Here is an 18,477-nt window from a genome sequence, read left to right as displayed (position 1 = left end):
AACCCCCAGCTAGCGCAACGCATCTGAACTTTCGAAATTTCACTAAAATCATGAGTTTTTGTAATTTTTTTTTGAACATCCTAATAATTGCATATTGGGCTGCTATAGTGATATCCCTTTACATTAGAGTTTTAAAAATACAATAAATAATTGGATAAGTATAATTTTATTAATCTGAGGTAGCGCAACGGACACGAAAATGACGCATTTTACAGTCGAGTGCAGATGAGCTGTGCGTTCGGGGAATGGGTTGGCACTGAGCCGAGCTTCCCCCACTTATACTCTCTACACCCACAATGCACTGGAAGTAGCCTCAACGATCATGTTTTTTCATGTTCTCTGTTACTCGGCGTTTACGTCAGCAGATTCGTTTAAACTTACGTGTATTAGCTGTGAGTTGATAGTGCAAACTGTTTTTATAATTTTTTGAGTGAAGTTTGAGTTTAAATTGACGTGCGTGATGGCTGCCAAGAAAATAACTCGCAGTGATTTTGATTGCCCATTGTTTGGCTACCCGAGGGAATTGCCTTGAGTAAGCTTCCAACTTTCCAAGATGTCCTTCGGAGCTGTTTCCACGCACAGTACCTTCTAGCATTAGAAAGTAACAAGCCTGTAAGTTTCTCTCAGATATCTAATATTGTCGCTCCAAAAGTAAAAGCCGTCTTTGACAAAGCATCAATACCAACAGTGACGCCCTACAGAATTGTTCAATTAATAAATTCATATCACGTTAGCTACCGTAATCTAATGAAGTCCTTTAAGCGTGACAAGGAAAAAGACAAGTACAAAGAGAAAATTGAGGAATTCAAACAAAAGGCTTTATCACTCTTTGATGTATCTGCATGTAAATGTAAAATAGCATACTCCTGCAACTGCAAAAAGGTCCCGGAGATCTGTGAGTGCCCTATATCAATTTCATGTAAATGTGAAAAAGATAAAAAAATTCCGGTGCTTGAACTTAAGTTTATGTATTTCCAAAGAAATCTTGGACAAGGAAAAATTGGAAATTTAGACAAGAAGGAGTCGAAAAAAATTACCAAAAGACTGCAACGTAAAGAAAAAAAAATCAGGATATGTCGTCTAACATCCCACTAGTTTCACATTCGCAGCCTTCATGCTCTAAGGATGCAACAAAACCAAGAATAGCTTCAGATGGAAGCTCAATGGAAGAGGAAGAGTCTGATAGTTCCGGTGACAACTATATTCCTATTCCGAGCAAACAACCGTGGCAAATGCGGATACAATTAAAAAATACCGCATTGGCCAGTGACCGATTTGGTGTTTCGGACAGGGCAACAGCTGCTATTGCCTCCAGTGTAATGCATGACGTTGATCTTGCAACGAAAGAGGATGATTCCCTCATAATTGATAAGAATAAGGTTAGGAGGGAAACAAATTTATGCAGATCAAATCTCCAAGATACGATAAAAAAAGAACCAAACTTGATACAAGGGCTATACTTTGATGGTCGAAAGGATAAAACTTTAAAAATTGATGAAGTTAATAACAAGTGTTTCAGAAGAAGTGCAAAAGAGGAACACTTTTCAATTATTAAAGAACCTGGCTCGATTTATGTTGGCCATGTGACGCCATCTACTGGAACTTTGAAGGACATTGCTAGTGCTATATTGGACTACTTGAATGAGTCAAATTTTTCGCTCGATGAGCTTGATGTAATTGGATGCGATGGTACCGTCACAAATACAGGCTGGAAAACCGGTGTAATTCGCACAATCGAGGAAAAAATAAAAAGACCGCTGCAGTGGGGAGTTTGCCTTTTGCATTTGAACGAATTGCCGTTCAGGCACTTGTTTCAAACTTTGGACGGTGAAACGACTGGCCCAAAATCTTTTAGTGGTCCTATTGGCTCACAACTCAGAAATTGTGAAAAACTTCCAGTAGTAAAATTTCAAATCATTGATTGCGAGATTCCAGACATCGATAGCAAAATCTTAAGTAAAGACCAACAATATCTCCTGGATGTAAGTTTGGCTATCAAGTCAGGCACCTGCACAATAGACTTCGCAATTCGTGAACCAGGTCCTATTGTAACAAAAATTAAGAAAACTTCTGTTGAAGTGAAAGTAAAAAGAAAGATATACTCCAACAGAAGTAAGGAAAAAAGAAAAAGAAAAGACTTGGTAGATAAATAGTTGTGGCTGAAAAGAAGAGATTGTGGGATGTGTGTAAAGAAAAGGGTGAAGTGGCTTCTACGTTGAGAAGCCGCAATAGGAAAAAATACTACTTTGCAGTTGTACTGAAGAAAGGGGAATTAGAAGGGATAGAAGTAGAAGTGGGAAGAGACAGAGGCAAACTGAATAGAGTTGGCTAGCAAGAGATGCAAGAAAACCACTTGACACTCAAGGATGGATACGGCTCGTTTGCATGCCTGTCGAAGAACAGTAGCTCTATATAGATAGTAATGATGACTAAAAGATGAAATAATAAAATAAGAATAATGTACTGAAAATGAATGGAGATGAATAATGACTAAAAACGAACAAAATAAATAAAACTAACTAATCATGGGCGCCATGAAAATGATCTTCGATCATTTTCCCAGGTATCTTATACTGCTGTCAAATATTAAATATATCAAACCTGTAATAATGAACATAAAGGAATAATTAAATAATTGATATACAAAATAAATACATATTTATTAAAAATAACTACTAGATTTTTGACAATCTCTGAGTTACACAAAGTGTATATCATGTGACTCTAAAATGACATAAGTTATACAAAAAGTCATCTCTAAGATAACAACAATAATGTTATCTGTTACAAAATTACAGGTATAAGTACCTCTCACTAACATATAGGGTACAAAATTACATAAGTCTTCTACCAAATGGTTATAGTACGCCTGCTACGTACAACTAAAGGAAACTGACAAAGATGAAAATACTACAAATAAATAGGCCCAAGCCTCACTAAGGGAAAATACAGTAATGAATAAATAAAGTTAAATATACAATTGACTAAAGTAGAAATGAAGTTGAGATAAATACCGACGATGACCTAAATTAACCGAACAAATGGAATAAAGCGAATAACAGTAAAATATTTGGGAAACAAGCTAGTAATATAAAAAAATAAATTTACCCGAATTACATAAACCAATATCAAAGCAATAATAAAGTATTAAAAACCTAATTTTCTCTAGGCTTATTCCTGTGCACAAGAAGTTACCGTAGATACAAAGTTTGGGAACCAAATAATCTAATATACAAATATGTCAAAAAAAACCAGAGGTAACCTAAATCTGGAAAAAAAAAACAGTGTATTTAACAGATAGTCTGAAATATAAAAAAAAACAATAGTTACTAAAACACCTCACTAAATGTTCCCAAACGAGGTTGCGGTTGCATCCTAGAAAATGATGCACCAGGATGGTGCGACCCCATGACTCCTGTAGGCCCAGGTGCCAAGACGAAAATTGAGCTGGAACGCTCCCATAGCTTGCTCCCAATTAGACATATTCCCAAGGTGACTTGACTGTGGCTGTAGTGGTTTCCCTAGGTGTCAAAGGGCTATGAGTTCACCATGTGGTTACTCCAAAATGGTGGTGATTTCTATTCCGATTCCAAGAGGGGTTGTTCTACCCACATGCCACCCTACTGTAGAAAACCATTTGTGGTAATTTTTTCTTTTCACTGATGTTATAAAATAAAAAACCAACCGCCATTCTAATATTCTATGGTAGCAACCAACTTCACCTACAGCCACAGGTCAAGTCATGAACATTCGTCTCTCCTTCCAAGAGTACGACGTCAAACTCACCGAACGCGAAATAATTCTCGATAGGTGGAGTATGTTCCATCACCGATGTATGACGTCACGTCAGTGGTCCTATACGAGGAATTAGAGAATTTATGGGAGAGCGAAGGAAAATAATTATAATAATTATTAAAGAGCTACTTTCGTAACGTGACCGTTACAATCCCCTTCTACTTGGGAAAAAAAATTTTATCCATAAAATTTTTTTTCTAAACTTCAAAATATTAACAACTAAATTTACAATAGTCTAACAATCCACGTTGATTCGCAAGATTACCACTAAGCATAAACTAAGGTTCAAGGAAAAATAAATACATATATGACTCAAACTCATGCTAAAATGTTACTATGTTACTCTCTGTTACCAATATTAATGAATTGCTTCAAAAACCAAACAAACTAAATATTGTACTAAAGTTCATACTAATAACTAAGTGTCGAATTGGGCACTAAAACCAAAATTGAGCTATCCATGGACATCAGATTTATAAAGGATATATCCAAGGACGGAACAACCAGGAAAGGTGTGAGCCAATTCGAACCATATCAAAAGTAAATGTACCAAAGTGAATAAAAAAAAATCAGTAACTAAAATAAGTAAAGAATTGAACACTTAATCCAAAATTGAACTAACAATGGACACCAGATTCATAATAGTATATCCAGAGAAGAACAATCAGGAAGATTTATGGAACAACTCTCACTAATGCCAAATAATACCAATAATAAACATACCAAAGGAATCCAAAACTCAATAACTAAAATAAATGTGGAATCGGACACGTAATCCAAAGTCGAACTATCAGTGGACACCAGATTCATAAAAGGCATATCCAAAGAAGAACGACCAGGCAAATTTATGGACCAATTCACACCAATACTAATCCACATAAACAGATCAGGTCTACGTACACCCACATCCGGTAATACGAACCTATCCAACCAAATACACAAAATAAATGAAGAATCGGACGCTTATCCAGAATCGGAATATCAATGGACACCAGATTTATATAGGAGTATATCCAAAGAAGAACGATCAGGCAAATTTATGGACCAATTCTTACTAATACTAAATAAACTAAATTATTGGATCCAATGGTAACTAATACTGAACAAAATAAATAAATTAGGTCTACATACACCCTCATCCGGTAATATGGACCTATCCAAACTAAGTAATCAAAATAAGTCAGAATAAATATTGCTAACAGACTAAGTAACAGAGAGGTCACCAAACTAAATCAAAGGTAAGGTAAATACTTAAAGTGTATTGACTAAAGTATTCTAGAAAATACATAAACTAATTCATGCTGGTATTCGCGAACTATAGCATGTTGCTACAACAGATGTATGAGAATAACCAGACTCAGATAAAGTACTAATAACGTAAGAATAAGTAAGAAAGAAAAAGAATAAATGATGAACTCATAAGTTCTATGACACTATGATAAGTGATAGGCAAAAAAAATATGTGATAGGTGATAGGAAAAAAAAAATAGGATAAGTGATAAGAAAAAAATTGACGAGAACGAGCAACAAGTTTTAAATAAAACTGCAGATTCATGCATTCTCACATACATGGAATTATTCAGGAAATGTTCCAAAATTTAAATAACAAAACTAATGCCTAAGGAAAGAAATGGGAATATACTCAAATGAACAACTCATTTGTCTAAACACTCCAAATACTGACTTAACAAACCTACTGCGTATAGGGATAGTCAACAACAAACATACTATGAAGTACGAGATAAAATATAAACTAAATACTTCCCTATCAAATTGTAAATATGTAACTGGAATAATTGGACTAATTAGACAAGAATAGATAGGACATGCTGCAGGCATTTCCTGACCAGAAATATTATGATAAATAAACATCTGCATACTCAGCCATGAAAGACATAGATTACGAAATTTAATCGAACAGCACTGGCCACGTACCGAACAACAACTTCGAACCCACGTATTCACTAAATTCTAGTACACACAGACTAATTCTTAGAGGAAATAATATGAAAGACTTAAGAATTCACACATACTTACATCAAAATTCCAAACTAATTCCAGAATCATAATGTATAGGAAATAAGGGTCTGAATTATTATAATGTACTTAAGATATCTGTGACAAATGTCAATAGAGTAACCCAATAACAAATTAACAACCACATCTTTCCAATATGGCAAATGCAATAACAAGATATAAATATGATAAAAAATTAGTAAGTAATCAAATATTCAAAATAATATAACACATAACCTGAGATATGGTACTGTAACATAGTTCCATAATAATATCCATATTAAACAAGAGTACTTGTATGAGTTCACCTATCCAAATATATATAAATATATAATAATCAACAACCCTTCTAACTTAAGGGTTAGGTGTGCAAAAACTAGACAAAAATACAAGTGAAGTTTTTATTAATTGGATGATCCTACTGACCGGATTAGCAATTAATAATATTGGCTCATAATAATAATTAAAATGCACCATACCTAATACCAAAAAAAAATAAACTCATACATAAAGTACTACATAATAATTAAATTAATAAGTAATAAATAAAAGTCATCAAAACTAAGCCAAAGATGAAATCAAGCAATGTACATAGGTACCTGCATTATCAGATGGAAAAAAAAATTAGACTAAAATTTCTAACCATACTAAAGATTGAGCTAAGCTAAAGACAAACAGAAGAAGAGATTAGCTTGAACAACACTGTTAAGGTAATCTTCTTCTGAAGATTGTTCTATAACTTAATAGCAAAATAGAATCAATGTTTCCTAACTAATAAAGAATTTATATTTAAATCTCAACCTAAAGTATCTGATTTCTATGAGCATTGTATTATGGTACCCACATTGATATAATATTATTATCAACAATAATAAAACTAGAAACTGAGATGGATAATGGAACTACTTTATCATACAATAATTATAATTGTTATGTTTAACACTACCAATTAAAGAAAAATAATTTGGATGACCATCTGTAATCATCCGAACCATGCGAATTCAACGTATCATGTGTAGAAGCTAATGTTGTGGACTGATTGTGCTTTGTGGTGTGTGCCTGTCTTACCAAACAACCCAAATATCAAAAATAACAAATATAAAATATAATCTAAAGTTTGTAAGACAAAGATACATATGGAGAAAATATTAGCGACACACCAACAAATCAAAATGCCAGCAAAATATATAAATAATCAAATCAATAAAGTAAATAAAATACCTAAATACTGAAAATAATTTCTAGTTAGGTGTAAAATATAACCACACTAGAAAAAAAAATATGCATATATTCAACGATTAATTGTACGCGCAAACGCACTACCATTGGTAGAAGGAATAAAAATTTAACTAATAGAACATAATGTCAGTTATGTATACTCAATCTAAATACATAAATAAGTTTCCAATAAAAATACAAAATCCAAACTAACATATGAGCTGTACCACTAAAACTAAAAATGAGGTATCGAAATAAACTAATCAAAACCAAAAGCAGCATAAGTCTACCTGTTTAGTATTCGTAAAGTTTTAAAGACCAAAAATAAATCAGAAGTAACATGTATACAAAGATATCAAAAGTTAATAAAACAGAAAATTCCAATAAAAGAAAATTGAACTAAAAGAACTATTGTCTTAGAACCAAAAACGTTTGGCCCCACGTTGGGCGCCAGTGTAACAAAAATTAAGAAAACTTCTGTTGAAGTGAAAGTAAAAAGAAAGATATACTCCAACAGAAGTAAGGAAAAAAGAAAAAGAAAAGACTTGGTAGATAAATAGTTGTGGCTGAAAAGAAGAGATTGTGGGATGTGTGTAAAGAAAAGGGTGAAGTGGCTTCTACGTTGAGAAGCCGCAATAGGAAAAAATACTACTTTGCAGTTGTACTGAAGAAAGGGGAATTAGAAGGGATAGAAGTAGAAGTGGGAAGAGACAGAGGCAAACTGAATAGAGTTGGCTAGCAAGAGATGCAAGAAAACCACTTGACACTCAAGGATGGATACGGCTCGTTTGCATGCCTGTCGAAGAACAGTAGCTCTATATAGATAGTAATGATGACTAAAAGATGAAATAATAAAATAAGAATAATGTACTGAAAATGAATGGAGATGAATAATGACTAAAAACGAACAAAATAAATAAAACTAACTAATCATGGGCGCCATGAAAATGATCTTCGATCATTTTCCCAGGTATCTTATACTGCTGTCAAATATTAAATATATCAAACCTGTAATAATGAACATAAAGGAATAATTAAATAATTGATATACAAAATAAATCCATATTTATTAAAAATAACTACTAGATTTTTGACAATCTCTGAGTTACACAAAGTGTATATCATGTGACTCTAAAATGACATAAGTTATACAAAAAGTCATCTCTAAGATAACAACAATAATGTTATCTGTTACAAAATTACAGGTATAAGTACCTCTCACTAACATATAGGGTACAAAATTACATAAGTCTTCTACCAAATGGTTATAGTACGCCTGCTACGTACAACTAAAGGAAACTGACAAAGATGAAAATACTACAAATAAATAGGCCCAAGCCTCACTAAGGGAAAATACAGTAATGAATAAATAAAGTTAAATATACAATTGACTAAAGTAGAAATGAAGTTGAGATAAATACCGACGATGACCTAAATTAACCGAACAAATGGAATAAAGCGAATAACAGTAAAATATTTGTGAAACAAGCTAGTAATATAAAAAAATAAATTTACCCGAATTACATAAACCAATATCAAAGCAATAATAAAGTATTAAAAACCTAATTTTCTCTAGGCTTATTCCTGTGCACAAGAAGTTACCGTAGATACAAAGTTTGGGAACCAAATAATCTAATATACAAATATGTCAAAAAAAACCAGAGGTAACCTAAATCTGGAAAAAAAACAGTGTATTTAACAGATAGTCTGAAATATAAAAAAAACCAATAGTTACTAAAACACCTCACTAAATGTTCCCAAACGAGGTTGCGGTTGCATCCTAGAAAATGATGCACCAGGATGGTGCGACCCCATGACTCCTGTAGGCCCAGGTGCCAAGACGAAAATTGAGCTGGAACGCTCCCATAGCTTGCTCCCAATTAGACATATTCCCAAGGTGACTTGACTGTGGCTGTAGTGGTTTCCCTAGGTGTCAAAGGGCTATGAGTTCACCATGTGGTTACTCCAAAATGGTGGTGATTTCTATTCCGATTCCAAGAGGGGTTGTTCTACCCACATGCCACCCTACTGTAGAAAACCATTTGTGGTAATTTTTTCTTTTCACTGATGTTATAAAATAAAAAACCAACCGCCATTCTAATATTCTATGGTAGCAACCAACTTCACCTACAGCCACAGGTCAAGTCATGAACATTCGTCTCTCCTTCCAAGAGTACGACGTCAAACTCACCGAACGCGAAATAATTCTCGATAGGTGGAGTATGTTCCATCACCGAGGTATGACGTCACGTCAGTGGTCCTATACGAGGAATTAGAGAATTTATGGGAGAGCGAAGGAAAATAATTATAATAATTATTAAAGAGCTACTTTCGTAACGTGACCGTTACACTATCCCCTATTCCCGATGGCTGACAACAGCGAACAGAGTTCTTCGTCTTTATATGAGCGTTGAAAGTCCCTCTGAAGAACATCTTATTTTGGTACAATTTATACTTAAATCTTACATGCCTGTATGGTTTAAGATAAAAAAAAGTAAGTACCTTACAGATGGACCAAAACATGTTTTTAATTTAATAAAATCTTCACGATTCCTTCCAGAAAACTTGATAAAGGTGGTTGATCCAGTAATTGAAAGGAATGCGTTTTTCGCGCATCCAGAAAACTTGCTCCTCAGTATGATTGTTGATGAAAGGGCCCATATCAGAGAGTTGGGGCTTAGAAGAATCATAAAATCAAGGACCGTAGCTTCCAATAAAAAGCTAGTCCGAACTTTTAAACCCCCAAAACTCAACTTCCAGGCAAACGAATATTATGAAATTATTGATTGGACTACTACTGCTATTTCTCCACCACCGTTGTTGCGAAGAGTATCTGACGAAGAAATGTGGGCCAAAATTTCAACTGCCAACACACCAGAAGAATGGAATTTCCATAAATTTACGTGTCACACGCAAGCGGTGGAGCGCTGTGTGAAATTGGTAACTGAAGCCTCCTCAAAACTCGTTGGTGCCAAGAACAGAGATGGATTCATAAGAACAACGCTGCTATCAAGAGCTTCAATGCCAAGTTTTTCAAGCAAGCAAGATTTTAAAGTTCCAAACATTTAACGGACTATTCTGTGAGTCTGGGAATTGACAATTCGTAAATTTTGTAATTTTGTAATTAATAAACTCATTTGGATAAATGTAAATTGCCTATTTACCAACATTATATTTCTAAAAATAACACATGAGTAGTGGGTTTAAAAAAATTAGTTGCTGCACTACACTATAAAAGTGGTTAGCACTCGAAAAGTGATCAATTAACTATATTGAAGGCCTTGCGCTACCTAAAATTAAAAAAAAGTAATATTTCAATAACTCATTGTGTTTTTATAACTATAATATAAATGATTTTCACTATAGCAGTTCAATATCTAGCTGTTTGGATATTTAAAAAAAAAATGGTAAAATCCTGTGATTTTAGTGAAATTTCGAAAGTTCAGATGCGTTGCGCTAGCTGGGGGTTAGATATATATTTTTTTCTTTTTTGCATTTTGATAACCCATAATAGAGACAAGTTTTTTTCGGTATAGCATTAAGAAAAAAAAATAAAAATTTTTTTCGGCCCACCCTAGTATTCATATTCAATTACAACCTTTCCTTTACAGATAAGATCCGTTCTCTTCGAATTTAACGAAGCCATGATTTGAAGTTATTCGTTTACCTGAAAAATATTCATATTTAATTAAGCGGTATTATGCTATTAAACGTATTTCTGTAAACGAATAAATTTATTAAGAAGTAAATGGAGATGTTTCAGCACCTCAAATTTCTATTCCATAACTGGGATATTCCTATACAATAAGCGGGTTCGACTGTAATATATATTTGATGGATTCGACAGTTACTTGAGATGGAAGTTCATTTTATCTAACAATAAAACAGTTCATTGACAAACGGATAGCAGAACACAAAAGGGCTTTCAACAATAGAAAAACAGATTCTACATACCCACTTCACCTTCAAGTGCATAATTATAATTCTTTAAATGAACAGTTTCAAATTCTTCATATTCAAAAATTAAGCCATCATTATTAGAATCTATGGAAATTAATAAATTGAAATATACTATTGTGTTTCAATTTATCAATCAAAGATAGAATAAAATTTTTTATTTTTTTTTAATATAACGCGGGCATATACATTTGATACACCCTGTATATTAATTTGTAAATATTTATTAGAAGCTAGCTTTCACGCAAGGTGGTTTCTCCTTAATGAATTTTTCCATGAAGAATATTAAAAACATTTTTGTAAATAAAAGTGAAGTGAAAGTTATTTAGGATTATTATTGTAAACCGATTGTTTATTACGGGAAAGGCAGAAGCCATAGGTAATTAGTTCTTAGAAAATTAAGGTAAAGAAAGTTTGGAATTTTAATCGCTTTTTGTTTAACCCCGAGTAAATTTTGTAGAATTTCCCGAAAGTAATTAGTATGACGGTAGGAATATTTTTGAAAGTATGAGTGGGTGTTTCGAATGAAAAAAAGAATGAGGAGAGAGAAATGTTTCTGATTGGCTTGGCAATTTGGAATGGGGAAAGTTTTGTTTGAATGTTGAGACAGTTTGGAAAAGAAAAGATCATTGTGTTACCGGCAGCCGAGAGGAGCAGTCAAAAGTTTTCGTGAGTAGTTCAGAAGCAAGTACTAGTGGTTGTGTTCGGTAAGTGAGAGTAGCTGAAAAGTGGAACGAGAGACAAATCAAATCTAGAAGAAATACCTCTTTGATTCTATATAGTCCAAGAGAGTAAGTTACAAGAATTATCGTTATTAAATTATTTGTGACACCAAGTAAAAAAAAAAACTTGGGTCTCAGGAGATTATTGTTGAGAGAAAGAGAGGAGAGAGATTTGGAGTTTATTGAACGAGTACTGGCAAAAAGAGGCCTGGCTTGTGTTTTGAAGAAATAGTTGCTGGTATCCTGCTGGATTGTTTGCTGAGAACGGAGAGGGCTTTGATTGGTAGCCTAACATAATCAACAAGGAGGAGCTGTTTGGGTCAAGAGGAGACATCACTGTGTGTGAATCAAAAAGGTCAGTCAATAACCTATGTGATAGATTTTTTTATAATCAGAAGTTAATTTTTTTACGTAAAAGCATATGAATTTAAGATTCCAACATTTCAAAAATTTAATAGGAAGTATAAGTAATTTTGCGAATACCAAATGTGTTTGTTTAGCTGGGTTTATTAATAGTATCAAGAACAAAGCGATAAATATTTGTTTGAAATATATTAATTTATATGGTAAAAGTTTCTTTTGGACAGTTATGCCACAGAATTTAATTGATAAATTTACAGAACATTGCTTTTGATAATAAAGGTAATTGTATGTTTTTATTTATGATTTTTCTATTTATTTCCTTTTCCTATTTTATCCCGATAAGGATCAACTAAGAGATACTGAAACTACGAGAGAAGATAAGTATAACATAAGATAATTTAGACATTTTTATATTATAAAAAGACACCCTGAGATTCTTTCTTAAATTTTATATATGACTTGCGTTAATTAAATAATTGATCAAGTAAATAATAATTAATATAAAAGTAATAGAAAGCAGATCTTAACAATACAGATATAATTCTGAATGACCAACTTGAGACAAAGAGCCCCGACTCCTCAACATATTCAGTTAGACTTTAAAATGCAGCATCACATGTAAAATAAATCACTTGAGAAAGGCACTCTGCCGAAACAGCTGTAGTTACATAGCTATAATAAATTTTGTGGAAGTATTGAAAACCAAAGTTTTCAGTGTTTTATTGTTAGATGTAATAGATATTGTTAACCACCTTTCTACGAGAGATTTCTTATTTACCAACTGTTGGTTTTTAGTCCATTCTTTCACAATTTTTGCTCTAAATTTTAAAGAACCGCTTCGATTGACAGGAAATTTGGCACACGCATAGCTTACATGTCAAAGAAAAAAAATGATATTGGGCCGATGTGTGCTTTTGCCCTGGGGGTGACTTTTACCCCTTCTTGGGGGTGAAAATATATATCTCCAAAATAAGTTCGGAAATGGATAAACTGACTAATTTTAAGTAATTTTTGTTCTATATAGCTTTTTCGCTAAGTCAACACTTTTCGAGTTATTTGCGAGTAAATATGTTCATTTTTCAACAAAATAACTACATTTTTAGACGGTTTTTCGCAAATAACTCAAAAAGTAAGTATTTGTCGAAAAAAAATGTTCTTAAAAAAAATATAGCCTGTAAAAATAAAAAAATGGTGTACTCGTTATGTCTCTGGACCTCGTAGAACCAGAGTTATAGCCAATGAAAAATAGATTCATATTCACCAAATTTCAAATATAATATTTCGAAGTGAAATATCCAAAAAATTAGGTTCATTTTGGGGAAAACCTATTATAACTTTTTTAAAGTGTTTAAAAAAGCTTTATTTTTGTTTTTATAAAAAGTTTCTAGCATTCAATCTAAGCAAGTTACGCTCAAAATAAAGTTGGTCCCTTTTGTTTTGGTAAAAAAAAATCGGGAAGACCACCCCCGAATTATCAACTGAAATGAAATTAATCGTTACCGCTCCACAAATTATTTTACTTATGTTGTGTTTATATGATGTGTAAGTTTCATCAATTCAATGTGCTTATTTTTGAAAAAATTTGGTTTTAAAATAAAATTTTTAAAAATTTTAATTTGGAAAAATATGCTTTTTTTCAAAATAACTTAAAAATTATTAGAGATACCAAAAATCACGACAAACAAAAAAAGTCAGCATTGCTTTTCTGAATGTCATGTATGTTTTTGTTTTTCTGTTAGACAAAAATTGATTAAGATTTGGTGTTTCGAAATTGGCATACATTCGTGATCAGTGACTCGTTCAACCCCTTTTAACTACAGCCCTTTCAAAAATAAGGACTTTGAACCGATGAAACTTACAGATCATATATACAATACGTTCACGAGACAAGAAACTTGTGAAGTCGTAACGACTAAGTTCATTTGAGATACTAATTAGGGGGTGATTTTCCCTATTTTTTTACCAAAAAAAAAGGGACTATTTTTATTTTGAGCGTAACTTGTTTATTTCTGATGCTAGAAATTTTTTTTATGAAACAAAAATGAAGCTTTTTTTAAACACTTTAAATAAGTTGTAATGAGTTTTCCCCGAAATGTGCTTCATTTTTGGTTATTTCACGTTATATTATTCCATTTGGAATTTGACGAATATGAACCTATTTTCAATTAGCTATAACTCTCCTTCTACTAGGTACAGAAACGTGATATATACACCATTTTTTTAAAAATTTTACAGGCTATATTTTTGCTTAAAATGTTTTTTTGATAAAGTACTTACTATTTGTGTTATTTGCGAAAAACCGTCTAAAAGCGTAGATATTTTGTTGAAAAAATGAAGATATCCACTGGCAAATAACTCGAAAAGTATTGACTTAGTGAAAAAACTCTGTAGAACAAAAGTTACTTAAAATTAGTCAGTTTGTTCCTTTCCGGACTTACTTTGGACAAATATTTTTTCACCCCCAAGAAGGGGTGAAAACCACCCCCGGGGCAAAAGCACATATCGGCACAATATCACTTTTTTTCTTTGACTTGTTAGCTATGTGTGTGCCAAATTTCATGTCAATCCAAGCGGTTTTTTAAAGTTTAGAGGTTTTGCAATATTTTACCGTTAAAGAACGTACTATTTACAAATCTTATTAAACATTTTAATATAGCTTCAACTTACGTGGACACATTTATACATTTCAGCAATATACAATTTTTGGTTTAATATTGAAGCATATAGTACACCTTTTGAGAAACTAGGCTTTTATTTATTAGCGTATATAGAGTTTAATTAAATGCTACCAAGCTGAGTGTACCAATCGATGCACGGATATAACGAAACGGCATACGAAAAGAGAGGAAGAGAGCTCATATAAATACATGTTCAAAGAAACGAGCACTATTAGGCCAGCATATGAATGTGAAATACGGCGATACCGTGTAATTTTCAGTGTCACCATTAAGTGCATGTCAATTTGGATTGAGGTTCCTCTTAGTCGGTAGTCTCCAATAGACGCTCGACGCTGCGTCTAGCGTCATGCCGTAGGTTGCGTCTGTATGTTTAATACAATAAATAATAGTTGCGGTCTGTTATCGTATGCCGAACGCCGCGCGCCGCATGAAATGCTTTACGTGACTTCACAGACGGTGGTCTGCAATAGACGCTGTACGCTGAGTACACCGTCACGCAGTGGGTCGCGTCTGCATGATTTATGCAATACATAATGGATGTGGTATATATTTGAGGTCGAGCGCAGCGTCTATCTACAACGAGCGACTTCAAATGTTGGATGCAGCGTCTTTAATTATTTTCGAGCATTGAAGCCTACGGCTGGTATGCGTTTTAATTTGGCGAATTAAGTCAATTAATTCATACGTACACTTCCCGTCATAAAAAGCTGGTACACTTTTTTTCCCAATGTAAACCTGTCTTCAGACTTGATACAATGGTTCGTGAATCACTTAGTTGTGACCATTACAGATAACGGAATTTCAATAGATCTAAATAAAAAAAATAACGTTCAAAAATGTATAAAGTTTTTAGATAGGTATTATTTTTTATCATCAAAAAACCGTATCTAATAAATTTAATAACCAGAGAGAGCGTTGTTAATCTTAACAAATCCACTTATAACTGAAAAATTAAACGATTACCTAAACATAATAAAAACTATAGGTCCAGTCCTCGATGACTTATTTAATTACATAACATCAGTCAGATTTGACAAGTTGATCAAAATAAATTTTTAACGATGCCACGTCAATTAAGTAAGTGTGATGAAACGAGAATAATTTCTAAAATAGAAGATGGTTGGTCTGTCCGACAAGTGGCTCAAGAGTTCAATACCTAATATTTTCGTTGAACTGGCAACGATGCCATAGAAATTAGAATGACAAATTTGACAAAACCAACTTACACAACTTCAAAAACACGATTTTCGGTTATAAGAGTTGTACCAGTTTTTTATGACGCGAAGTGTAAGTCAGGGCTATGTACTTTCTCCACTATTATTTAATATATATCCCGAAACGATCTTTCAAAATACCCTCAAAAATATTGAATAAGGAATAAAAATCAACAATCAAGATACGCAGACGACACCGTTATTCTTGCGGACAGTGCTGAGGGTTTGCAATGACTTTTGAATGTCATAACCAGAGAGGGAGATAGCTTGGGGCTGAATATAAACACAAATAATAAAACAGAAGTAATGACCAAGAGGTCGAAAAATGTGCTCGTATAGAGTATGCTAGGTCTGCTTCTTGTATTTCAACGCACGCAATCAATCAAATACAAAAATGCATAAGGCAATAACATCTTCAGACCCTGATGAACTAGAACTCATATTTAAAATAATTTAAGTTTATATCAAACAGTTGCTGATACGAAACTACTGTGGAGGAGAAATAGACTGAGTCAGTGCGCGGTACACTTTGCCGATCTAATCGTCCCATTCCGAGCCGACTGGTGTGAGCCGATTCAATGCGCGGCCTCCTTAAGAGAACCTAAATATATATTTTCAAGCAATTCTAAACTATCATGCGTTCATTAAACTTGTAAAGCGAACTTCATGTAAACACATACCCAGAGGAGGTCAACACCATTACATATCTGGTCTAAACGACAAAGCAAAAGATGTAATAACAAAATACACCAAAGAATATAATAATAGCTTTTTGTATAACAAGGGAGGAAAGTGCTACTTTTCCTCCCGAGAATGAAGTTTACTACCCGACACGTAGCGGAGGGCTAGAATCATTCAAGGGAGGAAAAGGCACTTTACTCCCATGTTACACATATGGTTTTTCCACCTTCCTCAAATAACAAGTATTTTTTCATTTTTACTTAATTTATTTATGTAAGTAACCAACAAAATTTATTAGAACTAAAACTAACAAGTAGGTACAATATAACTGTCAACTGTCAAATATAAGTCAAATTATTAATGTCAACATGGTTAAATTGGCAACATGGCTGCAATTGAAGAAGTCAAGAAAGAGTTAAATAAACTAAATAAAAGTGATTTAATTAGAATAATAATAGGAAAAAAAGTGCCTACGGACTTAAAAACAAGTATTAAAGTGATACAATATGTGAAAAGTGAAAAAATAGAATCCCTTGATGTAACTGATGAAGTCCCTGATAATTTCATAGCCGACAATGCTGAATCGGTAAGTGAATTAACATTAAAATACGAGCTGAAAATCGCAAATATTCAAGTAGAGGCCTCCACACGCCTAATTAAAGAACTGGAAAGAACTATTAGCAACCAAGATTTAATTATTAGCCTTTTACAAAATCCTGCAAATTTAGAGGTTAAACACGAATCAAATACCAATACAGAGAGCAGCGTTGCCGTACCTTCTCCGGAATCCGTCGTTACGGGAAATGGCAGAAAAATCAACAGCAAGCCAGAGATACGCCACAATAGGCAAGTTACACACCATCAGGTCTCAAGTGCATTAATGCAAGTACAGCAAAATATAAAAATGAATGATATTCAGACATTAGGTCAAAATGTTAGCCAAACTCGATCAGATGGAAAAATTGTTGGCAACAATAGCGACAACGTGGACCTAGCATCAAAAGACAAGGTGTGGGTGTACGCTACCAAATATAAAACATCTTACACTACAGAAAAAATGGAAAATTACCTACAATCTAAGTTCCCTGGGCATGAGTTCTCATGTACATTGTACGAAAACAAGATAAATGGCTCCAATTCGTTCAGAATCACGGCTGATGCGGAGCTTAGAGATACTCTCTTCAAGCCACACACATGGCCTAGCGGCATAGAAGTAAGTGAATATTTTTTTCGTAGAAAACGTACCTTCCAAAAATCTCCTAAGTTCAGCGGATCTACTACAAGAAGACAACATAAGTGAAATTGACATTCTCAGTAGCTGTGTGCCATTTAATGTTTTGTGTCACCTAAATGTACAAAGCTTAAATAATAAGGTAAAACTTGATATTTTCAATGACACGTATCAACCAGATATATTGTGTATTACTGAACATTGGGCATCCTCTGATAAACTTCTTACACTTGGATTGTATAATTATGTTTTAGTTACTAGTTACTCGAGGATTTTTCACATCCATGGAGGTGTGGCAGTATATATAAAAAAAATTAGATTCAATGTATGTAAAGAAATTGACTATTTAGCACAGTTTAACGTGGAACTAAATTTTGAATGTACTGGAATCTCCTTAAATGGCAACTGTTGCATTTTGACTATATATAGATCGCCAGATGGAGACATCGATGTATTTTTTAATAATCTTCATGAAATTTTAAATAACATAATTCAAAACTATGCACAGGTGGTCATTTGTGGAGATTTAAACATAGATGGTTTTATAGATTCAATTCAGGTAAAATGTTTTGCTGATCTGTTGGAATGTTTTCAACTAAAAT

At 33.3% G+C, this 18,477-nt stretch overlaps 2 protein-coding genes across 2 annotated transcripts in view; both read left to right on the top strand.

The window, feature by feature from the left end:
- The window catches only part of LOC126889755 (uncharacterized), a 1,061,577-nt gene that overhangs the window by 491,162 nt on the left and 551,938 nt on the right, over positions 1–18,477 (top strand). The window lies entirely within an intron of this gene.
- On the top strand, positions 9,399–10,328 carry LOC126889764 (uncharacterized). The gene is made up of 2 exons (XM_050658342.1): positions 9,399–9,523; positions 9,590–10,328. Exons 1-2 carry the CDS (start codon positions 9,433–9,435, stop codon positions 10,096–10,098), a joined length of 600 nt encoding a protein of 199 aa, XP_050514299.1. The 5' UTR covers positions 9,399–9,432; the 3' UTR covers positions 10,099–10,328.

Source organism: Diabrotica virgifera, chromosome 8 (genome assembly GCF_917563875.1).
Source record: "Diabrotica virgifera virgifera chromosome 8, PGI_DIABVI_V3a".
NCBI lineage: Eukaryota > Metazoa > Arthropoda > Insecta > Coleoptera > Chrysomelidae > Diabrotica > Diabrotica virgifera.
Note: the sequence above shows the minus strand (reverse complement) of the source record. Positions and strands in the feature narration are given on the sequence as shown.